Here is a 17,283-nt window from a genome sequence, read left to right as displayed (position 1 = left end):
TTCCTCCTCTACAGGTTTCCTGGTCACAGAGATCTGCCAGGATCTACCTTGCTTTGCTCGTGACATGTACCGTTTGGAAATTTGATTATTTGGGCTCAAAAAAAAAGTAAGAAGCGGGTAAACTACCATGGACACCTCTAATTTTTTTTTTTCTCTCAACCTGGCAAAAAGAGAGGGTAGATTACAAATTTGGTCCATATTCTAGTCGAATGGGTGGGTTCCTCCTGGAGAAGAGACTGTAAACTCCCTAGAATGGAACAGATTTGAGTTTATCTGTGAAGTCGCCACATGCAGTCCCATGACCAGGTTCCCAGGACTTAGAAGGTGTGTGACACAGGTGAGAGACACAGTATGCAATACACAGCGGCTTCCTTGAGGGGTTCACCTCTTCACAGACTTTCCCCTCCCCTCCAAGCAGTGCTGCCCCTCAACACGCCGACTCGCCATCAGAAGTGGCCAGCAGCCTGCTGGAGATCCTAAAGCTGGCACTCAGCGCAGCCAATGGCAAGCTCAACCTAGAGAGCCTGAGTCGGAGTTTTCGAAAAGAAGACCACGCATTGTCTGGCTTCCTGTCCCCACCCAAGGTAACGAAATTAGATTTCAGATCTGTTCAACCCTAAAAGTCTACCCTGGAGCTTTGGGTCTGTAGTAAGAAGGCCCAGTTATGATCTGTGTTCTGCCTGTGGATTATATCGCACAGTGTTTTGTTTTCTGTGCCAGAGAGGAGAGAAACAAAACAGAAAAGGGATTGTGAAATGTGCAGCCTTGATCCAGGAATTACTTATATTAAGCTATGTTTTGTGTTAACAATATGGAATAATATAGCAATACCCAAATAATATTTCACAGTGGAAAACAAGTGTTTGCCAAGGCCAAATGTCCATTCCTCACACCCTCACCAGCTTCTGGGAAGACAGCCTGTGGTATCCATTCCTTAGGAACAGCACATTGTAGGGACTGGTGCGACTTATTGCTGATAGAGCTGAGTGTGCTGTTTTGGGGAGCATTAATTAACAGTGCAGATGTGTTTCATGGAAGAAGATCCAGAATCATAAACCCCATTCATGAGGCTACCTAGGATACAGGCACAATAATAATTACCACGAATGCTACAATTCCTTTAACACCAACGCGTCACCACCAAGCTTGCCGGTGTTCTCACCAAGTGCCAAGTCCCGCGCTAAATGCTTTACTTACATCATCTCACCTAACACTGAAAATACAAAATCTAAGTAGTTGTTAGAACCCGTTTAATAAATTTTAAAAACTGAGCCTCAGGAGTCACCCAAGGCCCTCAGTTAGCAAGTGGCAGAGGCAGCATTCAAAGTATAGGACAAACTGAAAATTAAGAGCTAGAATTGGCACGCCATTAGGCAGAAGCTATCTGGACGGTTCCATTGAGCTCAGGACCCAAAAGTTAGAATTCCAGAGGAGTAGAGAAATAGAAGGAATTGAAAATGACATCAGGGGGCAGGGTGTGAGTCCCATTGGAAAGATTTAAAAATACCTTTCATCTAGGTCAGTGGTCGGCAAACCGTGGCTCGCGAGCCACATGCGGCTCTTTGGCCCCTTGAGTGTGGCTCTTCCACAAAATACCACGGCCTGGGTGAGTCTATTTTGAAGAAGTGGCGTTTGAAGAAATTTAAGTTTAAAAAATTTGGCTCTCAAAAGAAATTTCAATCGTTGTACTGTTGATATTTGGCTCTGTTGACTAATGAGTTTGCCAACCACTGATCTAGGTAAATAGGGGTTAGAATTGAGAGCAGAGAATTTTAAAGAACAAGTGATGCTTACTAAGGAAGCAAGGACACAATATGCTGAAAGTGGGATCTTATTCTGGCACAGAAGTAGCTTGCTCTGTGCTTTCATTTGTACAGTCAACGAAGCATGCAAAGGCAAAGCTCGTGTGTGTGTGTGTGTGTGTGTGTGTGTGTGTGTGTGTGTGTGTGTGTTACACTTGCATGCATGTTTTACTAGAAAGATAGAGAGGATACTACAGGAGATTCCACACTTCCTACACACACTTTTTTATGCTCAGGAGTAGATCAGTAGTAATAGATTAAGAAGCATCAATTCTTTGTTATTAGAAACTACATAACAGCATCAGTGACGCTCAAATGTTCTCAGACGATACTCTTAGAGTGGAACATAAATGACTTGAAAATCAAAGTAAATTTGCTTAACCTCTTTGATTCTCAGGTTTTTCATCTGGAAACACTGGGTTCCAGATGTCTGCCTCCTGTCTGTTGTTAAACAAGATAAGTATGCAAAGGCACTTAGCACACTGCATGATACCTGAGCACAGGCAGGCAGAGTGGGCCTTGAACTTCTTCCCCTACAGCTGGCCCTGCAAGCTTAAATTCATGGTTCATATCCAAGGAAATGGGACACATTTTCCTGAAAGCTGGTCTGCCTCTCGTGAGCCATCTGGCATCTCTTAGACATCTGGAACTCACTCAAAGTATAGTACAGTTCCGGGAGGCATGTAAGACACAATTCTGTTTCCCCAGGACGTGAGACAAATTGAAGCCCAAGGGACACTGGATACGGAAGGCAGCAGTTCCAGCCGAGCATCTTTATTCCAGGACACAGGACTTCAGAGTGGCCTGGGAAGAGTCATCTGAATTAGAAGGGGTTTTCTTTTTGACCAGTACTAAATCTCCTTGATGTCAGAGAGTCACAGTGCAAAGAGTCACAGACCTCTTTAAGTTTCTCGTAAAATCTATGCACCCTGGGCTAGACAGAGGTGGGGTGCTGAGGCACCTCCTCACAGCCAACATTTCAGAGGGTTCACAAATGATTGATAGCCTCTCCAATAAATAAATGCAGTCTTGAAGGGTAATATGAGTCTTGTCACTCAAATCAATGGAATTTTGATCACTGTCAGAGAACAATATGAAAACATATCAACTACCTATCATCTTCATCCTACGGACTCACTCATCCTGTTCCTCTAGCACATCTTTAATACAATGATGGCTTCTGGAAGGACTGCTGAGGCATCATGGATCCACATACATTTATTAACCACCCTGATCATTATCCAAGTAGGTTCAATGGGTCTTTATAAACTAAGATGATCCCAAGCACATAGGCTCAGTTTAACCCTTTTAATAGATAACCTATATTCATTCTTCATCTCATGAACTCATTCTCTTTCCACTCTACATCCCAAACTACTCCCAGACCTTCCTCCCAGGAGGAGTTAGCTAGAACACAGGTGGCTGTCCTTCTAATTACTCTGCTTCATTTTCATGCCACTTCCTCATTACCATCAACAGGGAGTCCCATTACCAAGGGAACCCTGGCTTTGTGAATATGAAGTTTGTTCTGGTGACAAGACACTATGACACTAGTTTAGCTAGTGACAGTCTTCTGCAGTTTGTGAGCTCCTCTTTGGTAGTTTGTTGTTTCTGTATCAGTACACTTTGCCCTAAAATTATAAAATTATTTCTACTAACTTCAAATCCTTCCTTCTTCCAGTTCAGCGGCCATCTTTCTGATCAAAATGGCATGTTTATTCTATACTTGCATTCAATGTGTTATTCACTCAATGTGTTCTGGGAACTGTGATAAGGCTGAGGGCAACAAACTATTACAATTTCGGGAGCTCAGTGGAAAGGTGACATTTTTAAACATGTCACAGTCCTGTATAACAAATGCAGTGATGGCCATAACACTGAGCACAGAGAAGAATCTCCAACCTAGCCTAATCCAGAAACTGTCTACAGGAGAAGATGCAAATACTAAATCTTGGAGGATAGGTTAATTTGGCAAAGAACTGGGGGAAGGGACAGAGGAAGGATTCAGAAAGGTGTTCTAGATAAAAGGAGCAATGAGAAATGGCCCTGAAATGAGAGAGAACATGGTTAATTCTATGTAGAGGCACAAATAGTGAATGTATGGCCTGGGGATGGTGGGAGATGCTGCTCAAATGATGCCAGAATGGGAAGTAGGAACTAATTTATGACGTTCCTAAGGAGTGTAAATTTTATCCTGAAGGCACAGAGGAATCATCAAAGGATATTAAACAAGTGAATGATATGATAAAATTTGGAATTTGAAAAGAGCATTCTAATAGAATATGGAGAATTAGAGGCAGATAGATCTTTAAAAGGCTGGTCCAGTAATTCAAGCAAGAAATTATGAGGGTTTAAACCAAGAAAGTTAACAGGAGGGATGGAGCTATTAAGAAAGTACAAAGTAGTTCTTGATGACTCATTGAATGGGGACCTGAATTAGGAAGAATCAAAAATGGCTCCCGAGGTTCTGGCTTTGGTAACTTGATGGCTGGTGGTGCCATTCTCTGAGACAGGAAACAGAAAAGTTGATGGGTATAGGAAGGGATAATGATTTCAGTTTTGAACATGTTGACCTAGGTTTAGAGATTAAAACTAAAAAATGATTTAAGACACTTCAATACGGAGCTGAAGCCATGTGAGCAGTTAGGGTTACTAGGGACACAGTGAAAAGTGAGATGGGAAGGGTGAGGAAGACACTCATTGATGAGGAATAGGTAGACAAAAAGAAGCCAATAAAGGAGACAAAAAATAATCAAAAGACATGTGGGAGTGGTCAAGAAGCCAAGAGATAAGCCATATCACATGCAGTCATCGATAATTAGGAATGAGAAGTATTTATTAAATTTGAAACTATGGAGGTGACTAGTGACTTGGAAAAGAGTTTAAGCATCCATTGTGATGGGGTAAAATTCAAATGAAGCTATAAATGGGAAGAGAGGAAGCTGAGGGCATCTGTGCACCACTCTTTCAATGAGGATTTGAGGGAAATGAACATTTATTTCACATGTCAGTTTCTAAATAAGAGATACTTTATTTACATTTGATTTTTTAAAATCCCTGATTAAAAAGAAGAAACTTCACATAATCACTTTCTTATTGAACAAGGGTCATCCTTTTAATATCTATGCTTTAAAGGATTTTAATAATAATCCTGAATAACACTAATCTGCCAGAATGTCCTGGTAGATATTTCTGTTACTCCTCTACAGCTGTCAGCAGTCAGTTCTTAGCAGCTATCAATCAATCTGCTTCTAGGAACCCTGATGTACTATTTCCAATCTGCTGCTCATTTTAGCCTGGAGCATAATTCAATATTGCCAGCAGTAAATAAACTGTTTTTAGAATAACCTTTTAATATTGATGTTTCAAAATATGCCCTGGCCAGTGTAGCTCAGTTGGTTGGAGCATCATCTCATATACCAGAAGATAGTGAGTTTGATTCCTGGTCAGGGCACATGCCAGGTAATAGGTTCCAACCCGGGTTGGAGGCTGGGGTGTGGGAGGCAATGAATTGATGTTTCTCCCTCACACCAATGCTTCCCTCCCTTTTTTCCTCCCTCCAAAAAATAAAATAAAAATACATTAATATGCTATAATTATAACTATGAATCAATTCTTATTTATGGAGTAAAATGGAATAATGTGACTAATTTCTACCTCTCGAAATTTATTCTTTACTAACTTCTGCCCATGCACACTCCACTGTTCAGTGTCTTTAACTCATTCATTCACTTCCTCATTCATCCATGTATTCATTTACTCAATAATTATTGCTCTTTTATTGTTTAACAGTGTGCTAGGCAGTGGTGATAAGAAAAGGAACGAAACACAATTCCAGCCCTCAGTAGACCACTGTCTTGTAGAGAAGCTCTAATGAACAGATAATTACAGCTCAGCATGGAAAGGGGTATAAAACTAGAGAGTGAATAATGTCAAAATACATTCAGTCTCTAAAAAGCACCATGCTCTTTCTCACCCATTATTTACAATGCTTTTCTTCTGCCTGGATTCTCCCCAACCGTTTTTTTTTTTTTTTTCATGTTTCAAATAGATCGTGTGTGTGTGTGTGTGTGTGTGTGTGTGTGTGTGTGTGTGTGTTGTTTGTTGTGTTGTTTTTTGGGTTTTTTTGCTGTTAAGCTTCCCTGACACAATTCCTCTCTCTATACCTAGTAAGTAATGCTTGCAAGTTTCAAATCTAGATTTGTTGTTAGTTTCCTTCCATATAGACAAGTGAAAATTATCTTCTTGTTTCTGTTTAAGTCTAGGTTTTATTATCATTCAGGTATGGTCAGACCAACAGATCAGGAGATGATTGCCAATGAAAAAAATAGTGTGGTACTCATAGTTCCCAAGAGGAAGGGGCACAGCACCCCCCTTAGGTCACATGCGGGATCACCAGAGGCTATCAGGGGACATGTGGGCAAGGCCTTCATTGTGGAATGAGCAAGACAGGGTAACTAGGTTTAGGGTTGACTAGATTGAATAATTTGGACCCTGTGGCATAGGTTCTGTTCTGACTTATGCAGTACTTGGCCCTGGGGTGCAAGGGCAAGGAAACAGTGGCTCAAGCCTGAGAGCCCAATGAAGGAGGTGGTTGGTTTGCATATGAGGGGCACACTTTCCTGCCAGTCCATTACTTTATCTAGGAATTGGCTAGCCCTGAAAGGAGCAGTCTCTCCAGCAGAGCCCCATGATGTTAAAAAACCAGATCAGAATAAAAAGGCATGCTTGATGCACTTATTATACTGAAATTGTTCTCAAAATAATAATAGTAGCTACTATTTAACACTAAATTAGACATTTCTTTTCTTTATTCTTTGTCCCTTCCTTCCTTCTTTCCATTCTCTCTCCCTTCCTCTGTCCCTCTTTCTTATTCTTTCTCTTGCTACTTCTTTCCTTTCCTCTTCTCTCTTTCCCTTTTTCTTCTTCTTCCCTCCCTTCCTTCTTTTCTTTATTCAACAGATATTAATTCAATGTCTACCGAAAGCCAAGCACTATTCTAACTGCTTATTTTTTCGTGTAATCTTCACAGAATCCTGGGAAGTAGAAAACGTTAGTCTTATTTAGTAGATGCAATAACTGAGCATAGCAAGGTTAAGCCTGCCTGCTCGCCCCCAACTGCCCTCCCCTCCTGGCCTGATCGCCCCTAACCTTCCTAAGGTCACACAGATAACAAGCAGCAGATTGGGTGTTCAGAATAAGTCCTGTTTTATTCCAAAGACTATATGCTTAAACATTATGCTAACCATACAACATATGCTATCACACCCCTAAAAGTTTGACATGTTTGAATCTAAGTATCACCCACCCACCAAATTGAGAACTGAATTGGTTTGTCAACTAGACTCAGAATACTAAGTACATAGGAAACTGCAGTGACACTTCATTCATTCATCCAACAAGTAATTTATTGAACATCTGGTTTCTAGACTAAGTTCCATGATTTATGTGACATTGAAAAAGTCACTTAATCTCTCTAAATCTTGGTTTCCTCATATATAAAACACAGGTAATATTAACCATGCTAATACAACAAGCTTGTTTTATAAATCAAAGTAGATGTGCAAAAACATTTTGCAATTTACCTTTATAATAAGTATATAATTTCTAGGACTTGACCACCAATTTTGTGGCTGACAAATATGTAAGATCAGAATTTTAAAGTTCAGTGACTTCTGGGTAATGAACTATACTCTGTATCAACCAAATAAAATCTTGCTGTTGCTGAGCATTTAGTTGGACATTCTTGTCTTGAATGATATCCTAATAGTACATAGTGCACTCTGGGGTATTAATTCTTTGTCAAAATCATATAGGTTCTAATTTTTAATTTCATTACTGTGACATCATTTTTATGTGCAGGTCAGGGCTATCTGTGGGAAACATGGATTATATCTGACTTTGAGCCTTCTGGAAACATTGCTCAACCATCAAGATTTGGCTTACCAAAATGAAATAAAGTAAGTTGATTTTTTTATTCACAGAGTCCTCTGAAAGGATACCAAACACAGAGATCTGTCTCTAAATTAGAAGTTTTATGTGAGAAACAATCAATTTCATTACCTAAAGGCAGAGTTAAGAAATGTTTGCTTATATTAAAACACGTTGCAGACCAGTAGTTTTATTGCTAGTTTTACCTAGTGGCCAGATAAGTTTCTATTGAACAAGTACAAAACACGTTTTACATAAATGTTAAAGGCACGCTTTAAACTTAAATAACCATTGTATTTTGAAGTTATTTATTACATGTTCTTACAAGCTAATATATTTTTAAAGTATGATACTTTGTGAAACACTGTGCAATATGAAGCGAGAATTCTCGGGATTCACAATGTGTTAAGGCCAAACACTTTACTTAGCCAGAGAAAAACAAAGGCACTGAACTTCCATTTCCAGCCATTATCAACTATCAATAATCAAATTTACCATTTTACTTTGAACAACTAAAAGATAGGACAAACTATATGGAGGAATGGTTTTCACATACTGGACAAGAGGCAGCACAGAGCAGTGATTCCTGACAGAAAAAAAAAAAATGAAGTAAGCTCGCCTTATTGAACAACATGGGGGAATCTAAACTTAGCCCAGGATTTTTCTTGAGCTAAAGAGAAAAATCGCTCTAAATCGTGGTTTCCTCATATAGAAAATTCAGGTAATATTGTACTCTACTTCCTGTGGAATTCAGGAAGGCCAAGGAGGCTAGAATGCACAGTACAGGGTAGCAGAGAGGAGAGATCCCCAGAGAGTTCTTTCTGGAGTTTTCCAAAGAGTTGTCCTAGAGTCTTCATGTGAGAACTGGCCAATGTGTGCATTTGAGGAAACTACCCAAGTCCAGAGAAAGAAAAAAAAAAAAGGTGAGAAAATGCTTAGATCTCACACAGGGCTGGGAATAGTTCATATTTTCACAAATTGGAAAGGAACACATGTGGCATTGAGTAAGGATATTGTGCTATAGTGAGGCCAAATTTCTCTGGACAAATTAACAAATCTTATAAATCCTAATAAAGCTTAAAATGAGCAAACTGTTTCCAACTTACTTAACTATATCCAAGAACAAACTTCTAAAGGAATAAAAAAAATCAAAAATATAAAATTCACAATTTCTGGCATTCATACAAAAATTACCAGGCATGAAAAGAAGACCAAAAAAGTATAATCTATTATTAGGAAAAAAAACAATTAATAGAAGCAAATTAATAAACAGAGATGATGGAAATAGTAGATAAGAGTAATAAAAGAGCAATTATAAATACACTTTACATGCTCATAAAAGCATGTGCCTAATGAGAGATATGGAAGATACAAAAAGAAAGCCAAAACCAATAACCTCAGTCCAATAATATACTTTCAAATAACCTATGGTCAAAGAAGAAATCACAAGGGAAATTACTAGAAGCTTGGAACAGACTGTCAAATCTCAGAGGGAAGTCAGGGGTGGGTGGGTGGGAAGAAATCAACCAAAGAACTTGTATGTATATATGCATAACCCATGTACACAAACAATAGGATGGTGAAGGCCAGGGGTAGGCGGTGGGGGCAGGATAGAAGGAGTCAATGGGGGAAAAAAAAGAGGGACATATGTAATACTTTCAACAATAAAGATTTTAAATATAGATATATGTATACATATACATACATATACATACATATATATACACACACACACACACACACACACACACACACACACACACACACACATATACCAGAGGCCCGTTGCAGAAAAGATACCTGCAGTAGGGCTTCCTGTGGCGGTCTGCTTCCCTCCCTTCTCTGCTGGCCTGCCTGCTTCCCTCCCTTCTCCCCTGCCCCGCCTGCTTCCCTCCCTTCTCCCCCGCCCCCCGCCCCTGCTTCCCTCCCTTCTCCGCAGCCCCACTTGCTTGTTTCTCTGTAGCTTCGCTCCCTTCTGCAACGCTTGGCTTCCTGCTACGCTGTCTTCAGTCTTCGCTCTACTCCTGGATATGCAAATTAACCGCCATCTTGGTTGGGTTAATTTGCATACTTGCTCCTGATTGGCTGGTGGGCGTGGCTGTGGGTGTAGCAGAGGTGTGGTCAATTTGCATATTACTTTTTTATTAGATAGGATATGTTGAACTGAATTAAAATGAAAACACAACACCAGTAATCCTTGGCTTCTCTCTTCCACATTTCACATCCAATTCATCAGTAACCCATCAGTAAATCAATCTATGTTCAGAATATGTCCAGAACCTGGTCACTTCTCACCACCTCTATCCTTACTGAGCTACACTTCATCCAAGCAACTATTATCTTTCTCCTGTGTTACTATAATAGCCTTCTAACTGAACTCTCTTCTCCCTTGTCCCTAGTTTATCCTCAGTACAGCAGCTATAGTGACCTAAAACCTAAAAATAGTTCATATCATTCTTTTGCTCATAAACTGAAAGAGCATCTTACTTCACTCAGAGATTTAAAAAAAAATCCAAGTCCTTACAAAGTGTTCTATGTCTGTGGTCGGCAAACCGCAGCTCGCGAGCCACATGCAGCTCTTTGGCCCCTTGAGTGTGGCTCTTCCACAAAATACCATGGCCTGGGTGAGTCTATTTTGAAGAAGTGGCGTTAGAAGAAGTTTAAGTTTAAAAAATTTGGCTCTCAAAAGAAATTTCAATCATACTGTTGATATTTGGCTCTGTTGGCTAATGAGTTTGCTGACCACTGTTCTATGTGATCTGCTCCCCCATCACTTCTCTGGCTCCATCTACAACTTTCTTTGCTCATTATATTTCAACTAGAGGCCCAGTGCATGAAATTTGTGCATGGGGGAGGGGGTGTCCCTCAGCCCAGCATGCACCCTCTCCAATCTGGGACCCCTCGACAATCCAGGACTGCTGGCTCCCAACTGCTCACCTGCCTGCCTTCCTGATTGCCCCTAACTGCTTCTGCCTGCCAGCCTGATCACCCCCTAACCACTACCCTGCCAGCCTGATTGATGCCTAACTGCTCCCCTGCCAGCCTGATTGCCCCTAACTGCCCTCCCCTGCAGGCCTGGTCACCCCTAACTGCCCTCCTCTGCAGGCCTGGTCCCCCAAAACTGCTCTCTCCTGCAGGCCTGAGTCTCCCCCAACTGACCTTCCCTGCAGGCCCGGTCACCCCCAACTTCCCTCCTCTGCCATCTTGGTCACCCCTAACTGCCCTCCCCTGCAGGCTTGATCGCCCCCAACTGCCCTCCCTTGCAGGCCTGGTCCCTCCCAACTGCCCTCCCCATCTGGCCTGATCGCCCCCAACTGCCCTCCCTTGCAGGCCTGGTCCCTCCCAACTGCCCTCCCCAGCTGGCCTGATCACCCACAACTGCCCTCCCTTACAGACCTGGCCCCTCCCAACTACCATCCCCTGCTGGCCATCTTTGACCACATGGGAGCAGCCATCTTGTGTGTTGGAATGATGGTCAATTTGCATATTACTCTTTTATTAGGATAGAGGCCTGGTGCATGGGTAGGGGCCAGCTGGTTTGCCCTGAAGGGTGTCCTGGATCAGGGTGGGGGTTCCCTTGGGGCATGGGGCGGCCTGGGCAAGGTGCCTGTGGTGGTTTGCAGGCTGGCCACGCCCCCCAGCAACCCAAGTGGAGGCCCTGGTATCTGGGATTTATTTATCTTCTATAATTGAAACTTTGTAGCCTTGAGTGGAGGCCAGGGCAGGCCAGGGTGGGCGGAAAGCTTGGATTCCTCCATCGCCGGGGAAACCCAAGCCTCCTGCTCGCTCTGTGGCTGCAGCCATCTTGGTTGGGTTAATTTGCATACTCACTCCTGATTGGCTGGTGGGCGTGGCTTTTGGGTGTAGCGGAGGTATAGTCATTTTGCATATTACTCTTTTATTAGATAGGATTACACTGTCCTCCTCTTCTTCCTCAAACATACCAGGTACACATCCACCTTAGCACCTATTTTCCAAATGTTCCCTCTACCTAAAATGCTTTCCACTTTTCAAGTTTTTGCTCAGATGTCACCTATCAACAAGGCTTACACTAACTACCCTATTTAAAGTTGTAATCTCCACCCATTCTTACCCTTAATCTGCTTTCCTTTGCACTCTTCTATATATTTATCAACTTCTAATGTATTTGGTAATTTGCTGGTGTGATGTTTATTATTATCTGTTGGTTTTTGATAGACTATAGTGTCATAGGGCAGGCAGGTTCTTCGTTTTATTCATTGATGTATCCCAAAGGGTCTTGCAAGCATGTCAGACTCACATTATTTAATGTGAGTCTGACATGCTTGTGATTGCCTGGCATGTAGTAGGCACTCAATAAATATGAAATTGAACTGAACTAGAAAAGTTATATAGTCTCAAAATTCTCTTAAGGATATAGATACATGAATTCTCCCTAGTCCCTGGCTCATGATCAAATTGAAGAAAGCATTCTCTAATCACCTCATCAAAATCAGGCCCCTTTTTAATATATTTCCTAGCACCTATCACTATTTGTAATTATATATTTATTTGTGTGATTTATTAATTTAATGTCTAGATAGTGATCACCATGCTGGCAAAAACATGACTGTTTCACTTTCTTATTGTTGTGGTTGTTAATCCTCACCAGAGGATATTTTTCAACTGATTTTTTAAATTTATTTATTAATTTATTGTCTAAAGTTTTACATGTGTCTCCTTTTTCAATTGATATTTAGAGAGAATTGAAGGGAGAGAGGTACAGAGAGAGGGAGAGAGAAACATCAATGTGAGAGAAACACATCCTTTGGTTGCCTCCACATATGCTGACCAGGGCTGGGGATTGAACCTGCAACCCAGGTGAGTGCCCTTGACCGGGAATCAAACCCATGGCCCTTCGGTGTTCCAGCTGACTCTCTAACCACTAACACCAGCCAGGACTGTTTCCTTCCTATTTTATCCTCAACATCTTGTAGGCTGGTATCCAGCATATGGTAGGTACACAGTAAATGTTGATTAAATAATTAATTTATTTATTTAACAATCATTTACTCAGTGCCTGCTGTACACCAGTCACTATTCTAGTTGTTGGAAATATAGATGTGAATAAAATAAAGCTCCTTCCTTCATGAAGCTTGTAGTCTAATGGGAAAGAACAAGCTAGAACATGTGACATATCACATGGTGATAAGAGCAATCCAGAAAAACAAAGAAGGCTAAAGGTTAAAGGAAACATCAATTAATAAATAAATGATGATAGAAGGTTGAGCTTAGTCAATGAATTTCTGCCAGACCAGCTTTAGACAAGGGAGTTTCTCTTCTCTAAAACCTTGAAGGGAGGACTTCAAAGATGGTGACCAGCAAGAAAGTAGGGAGGGAGAGTGTGTAAGAGAGTGAGGGAGCAATAGAGGAGTGTGTGGATGTGTGTGGTGTGTGTGTGTGGATGTGTGTGTGTGTGTGACAGAGAGAGAGAGAGAGAGAGAGAGAGAGAGAGAGAGAGAGAGAGAGAGAAAGGGACAGTTAGATCCTGAAGGTCTTCCAAGGGGCTACCAAACCAGGCAGTCTTAGACGGTGAAACCCCACAGCCACCGTGGACACTCCGGGGGTGGCCAGCGTGGGCACAGAGACCACACCATCTTGAAAAAACAGTACTTGAGATTAGGTTCCTGGCCTCAGCACCACCCAGTCTGGTCTCAGATGCAAACTGGGACCCTGAAGCCACTAGGGACAAAGACCTGCGACCACAGCTGCCGACCCACAGACACCAAGAATCCAGACATCCTGGCTGCAGATTTCTATGAGTCACAGAGACCATCCCCCTCCCCACAGGTTTGCTGCAGAGCCATAGGAACTGCTGGACCCACCCCTCGCAAGCAGGCCTCCTGCCCACACCGGGCAGTTCCACTGCCTGAATTTGAGCCTGGAGGCGCAGACACTGGGAATCTGTTTCCCATAGAGTGCAATCATGCGACCAGACCCCACGCCCACACAGGGTGGCTGCACTGCCTGAATTTGAGCCTGGGCGTGTGGACACTGGGAGGCTGTTTCCCGCAGTGCGCACTCATGCAACCAGACCCCACACCCACACAGGGCGGCAATGCCACCTGACTTTGATTCTGGGCAGGCGCACATGGAAGTCTGTTTTCCACAGCGCAAGAGTGGACCTCCTGCCGACACAGGGCAGCTGTGCAACCTGGTTCCCCAAGCAGACCAGGGACCCTGATTCTCTGCGCGAGAGGCAGCACTGAGCACCAGTGACTTGACCCTGTTTCTCACCGCGCACACCTGGGATTCCTGATTCCCAGTGCACACATACTAAGAGCCAGTTACTCCAATTCTCAGTGCATGCGCACACAGGGACCCTAATTCTTGGCACGAGGCTGCACCAAGCAACAGAGACTCCTATACTCAATTCACAGTGTGGGCACAGGAGGACTCTGATTTTCGCCACATGCCAGCGGGGTCTCTTTTTTAATGTGGCACAGGTGGGGTCCCTGATTCTAGGTGTGCACATGAGGCTGCACTGAGCTCCATTGACTCTGATCCTGGGTGAGCGTGGCTCCCACCAACCCACTGAAACCACACGTCTTGGTGTCAGAGCTCTTCAGTGACACTCAGATGGCGTGAAGCTCCCACTGCACATGGCCCAGGCCGCCACAACTCGGGGTTTGAACCTTCTGGTGATAGAATTGGGAGACAACAAAATAATCCCCAGAAGAAAGAAAAAGAGGAATCGCCAATAAAGGAAATAAGTGAAATGGAGGCATTCAACATGACAGAAAAAAGAATGTAGAGTAATGGTCGTACATACACCAGATGAATGAGAAAATCAACAACCTATGCAAAAATCAGGGAGAAATCAAAAGTGATATAGCCACAATCAAAAACATCATGGAAGGTTTCAACAGTAGACTACAAGAAACAGAGGACCAAATTAGTGAATTAGAAGATAAGGTAGCCCAATCTGAACAGCAACTGAAGAAAAAAATTAAAAAGCAGGAGGAGAGCCTAAGGGAGCTTTGGAACAACATGAAATGAAGTAACATACATATAATAGGGCTGCCAGAAGGACAAGAAGAGCAGCAAGGATTAGAAAATCTATTTGAAGAAATAATGACAGAAAACTTTCCTTATATGGGGAAGAAAAAAGTTACACAAGTACAGAGAGTCCCAAGCAAGATAAGTCCCAAAAGACCCACACTAAGACATGTCATAATTACAATGGCAAATGTTAATGACAAACAGAGAATCTTAAAGGCTGCAAGAGAGAGAGTGAGTTCCCTACGAAGGATCCCCCATCAGATTATCAGGTGATTTCTCAATAGAAACACATCAAGCTAGAAGAGAATGGAAGGAAGTATACAAAGTGATGCAAAGCAAAGGACTGAGTCCAAGAATACTCTATCCAGTAAGACTATCAATCAAAATTGAAGGGGAAATCAGGAGCTTCGCAGACAAGAAAAGGCTATGGGAGTTTACAACTACCAAGCCATCAATGCAAGAAATGCTAAAGGGACTGGTGTAAAAAGAAGAAATAGAAAGGGAGGAAGGAACACAGGCATAAAGTACAGAAATGGCTACAAACAAGTACCTATCCTATCTAATAAAAGAGTAATATGCAAATTGACCATATCTCTGCTACACCCACAAACCATGCCCACCAGCCAATCAGGAGCGAGTATGCAAATTAACCCAACCAAGATGGCTGTGGCCATGGAGAGAGCAGGAGGTTTGGGTTTCGCCAGCAATGGAGGAAGCCAAGCTTTCCGCCTGCCCTGGCCAGACCAGGCCTCCACTCAAGGCTACAAAGTTTCAATTATAGAAGATAAATAAATCCCAGATACCAGGGCCTCCACTTGGGTCACCAGGGGGGTGTGTGGCCAGCCTGCAAACCACTACAGGCCCCTCACTCAGGCCGCCCCACACCCCAAGGGAACCCCCACCCTGATCCCGGACACCTTTCAGGGCAAACCAGCCGGCCCCCACCTGTGCACCAGGCCTCTATCCTATCTAATCCTATCTAATAAAAGAATAATATGCAAATTGACCATCACTCAAACACACAAGATGGCTGCCCCCATGTGGACATAAGATGGCCGCCACAAGATGGCCAGCAGGGGAGGGCAGTTGGGAGGGACCAGGCCTGCAAGGGAGGGCAGTTGGGGGTGATCAAGTCTGCAGGGGAGGGCAGTTAGGGGCAATCAGGCTGGCAGGGGAGCAGTTAGGCATCAATCAGGCTGGCAGGGGAGTGGTTAGGGGGTGATCAGGCTGGCAGGCAGAAGCGGTTTGGGGCAATCAGGAAGGCAGGCAGGCAAGCAGTTGGGAGCCAGCAGTTCTGGATTGTAAGAGGGATGTCCGACTGCCCTTTTAACAGACATCTGTTGGACATCCCGCGAGGGGTCCCAGATTGGAGAGGGTGCAGGCTGGGCTGAGGGACACACACACCCGTGCACAAATTTCATGCACCGGGCCTCTAGTCAAAAATAACATTAAACATAAATGGATTAAATTATCCAATCAAAAGAAATTGAGTGACTGAATGGATAAGAAAACATGACCATATATATGCTGTCTACAGGAGACCCACCTCAGAAAAAGGGACTCACACAAACTGAAAGTGTAGGGATAGAAAAATATCTACCAGGAAAATGGAAATGAAAAAAAAGCTGGGGTAGCAATACTTATATCTGACAAAATAGACCTCAAAGTGAAGACCATAACAAGAGACAAGAAAGGCCACGTCATAATTCTAAAGGGATCGATACAACAAGAGGATATAACTCTGGTAAACATTTATGCACCTAATGCAGGAGCACCCAAATACATAAAAAAAAAACTCCTGAAAGATATCAGAGAAGAGATTGACAGCAACACAATCATAGTAGGAGACTTTAATACCCCATTAACATCACTGGATAAATCCTCTAGACCCGTGGTTGGCAAACTGCGGCTTGCGAGCCACATGCAGCCTTTGGCCCCTTGAGTGTGGCTCTTCCACAAAATACCACGGCCTGGGTGAGTCTATTTTGAAGAAGTGAAGTTAGAAGAAGTTTAAGTTCAAAAAATTTGGCTCTCAAAAGAAATTTCAATTGTTGTACTGTTGATATTTGGCTCTGTTGACTAATGAGTTTGCCAACCACTGCTCTAGACAAAAAATTAGCAAAGAAACATCAATCCTAAACAACTCACTAGATCAGATGGACTTAATCAACATCTTTAGAACATTCCACCCCAAAACTACAGAATATACATTCTTCTCAAGTGCACATAGGACATTTTCAAAGATAGACCACATACTGGGACACAGGCAAAGTCTCTCAAAATTCAAGAGCATTGAAATCATATCAAGCATCTTCTCAGATCACAATGGCATAAAATTAGAAAGCAACTACAGTAAAAACAATCACAAAAGCCAAAACCGGTTTGGCTCAGTGGATAGAGCGTCAGCCTGCGAACTGAAGGGTCCCAGGTTCGATTCCGGTCAAGGGCATGTAGCTTGGTTGTGGGCACATCCCCAGTGGGAGGTGTGCAGGAGGCAGCTGATCGATGTTTCTCTCTCATCGATGTTTCT

The 17,283-nt window shown here is 42.8% G+C and overlaps 1 protein-coding gene across 1 annotated transcript in view; it reads left to right on the top strand.

Moving 5' to 3' along the window:
- The window catches only part of LOC308241454 (uncharacterized protein C1orf87), a gene marked incomplete at its 3' end in the record, with an annotated part of 85,597 nt that overhangs the window by 36,278 nt on the left and 32,036 nt on the right, over nt 1–17,283 (top strand). The window contains 3 exon segments of the mRNA XM_080654882.1: nt 396–403; nt 406–584; nt 7,665–7,762. Of these exon segments, the coding sequence (XP_080511008.1) occupies nt 396–403; nt 406–584; nt 7,665–7,762 (285 nt within the window).

Source organism: Plecotus auritus (assembly GCF_963455305.1).
Source record: "Plecotus auritus genome assembly, chromosome: 2".
NCBI classification, from domain to species: Eukaryota; Metazoa; Chordata; class Mammalia; order Chiroptera; family Vespertilionidae; genus Plecotus; species Plecotus auritus.
The sequence above is the reverse complement of the archived record's forward strand: the minus strand, read 5'-3'. Positions and strand labels throughout refer to the sequence as shown.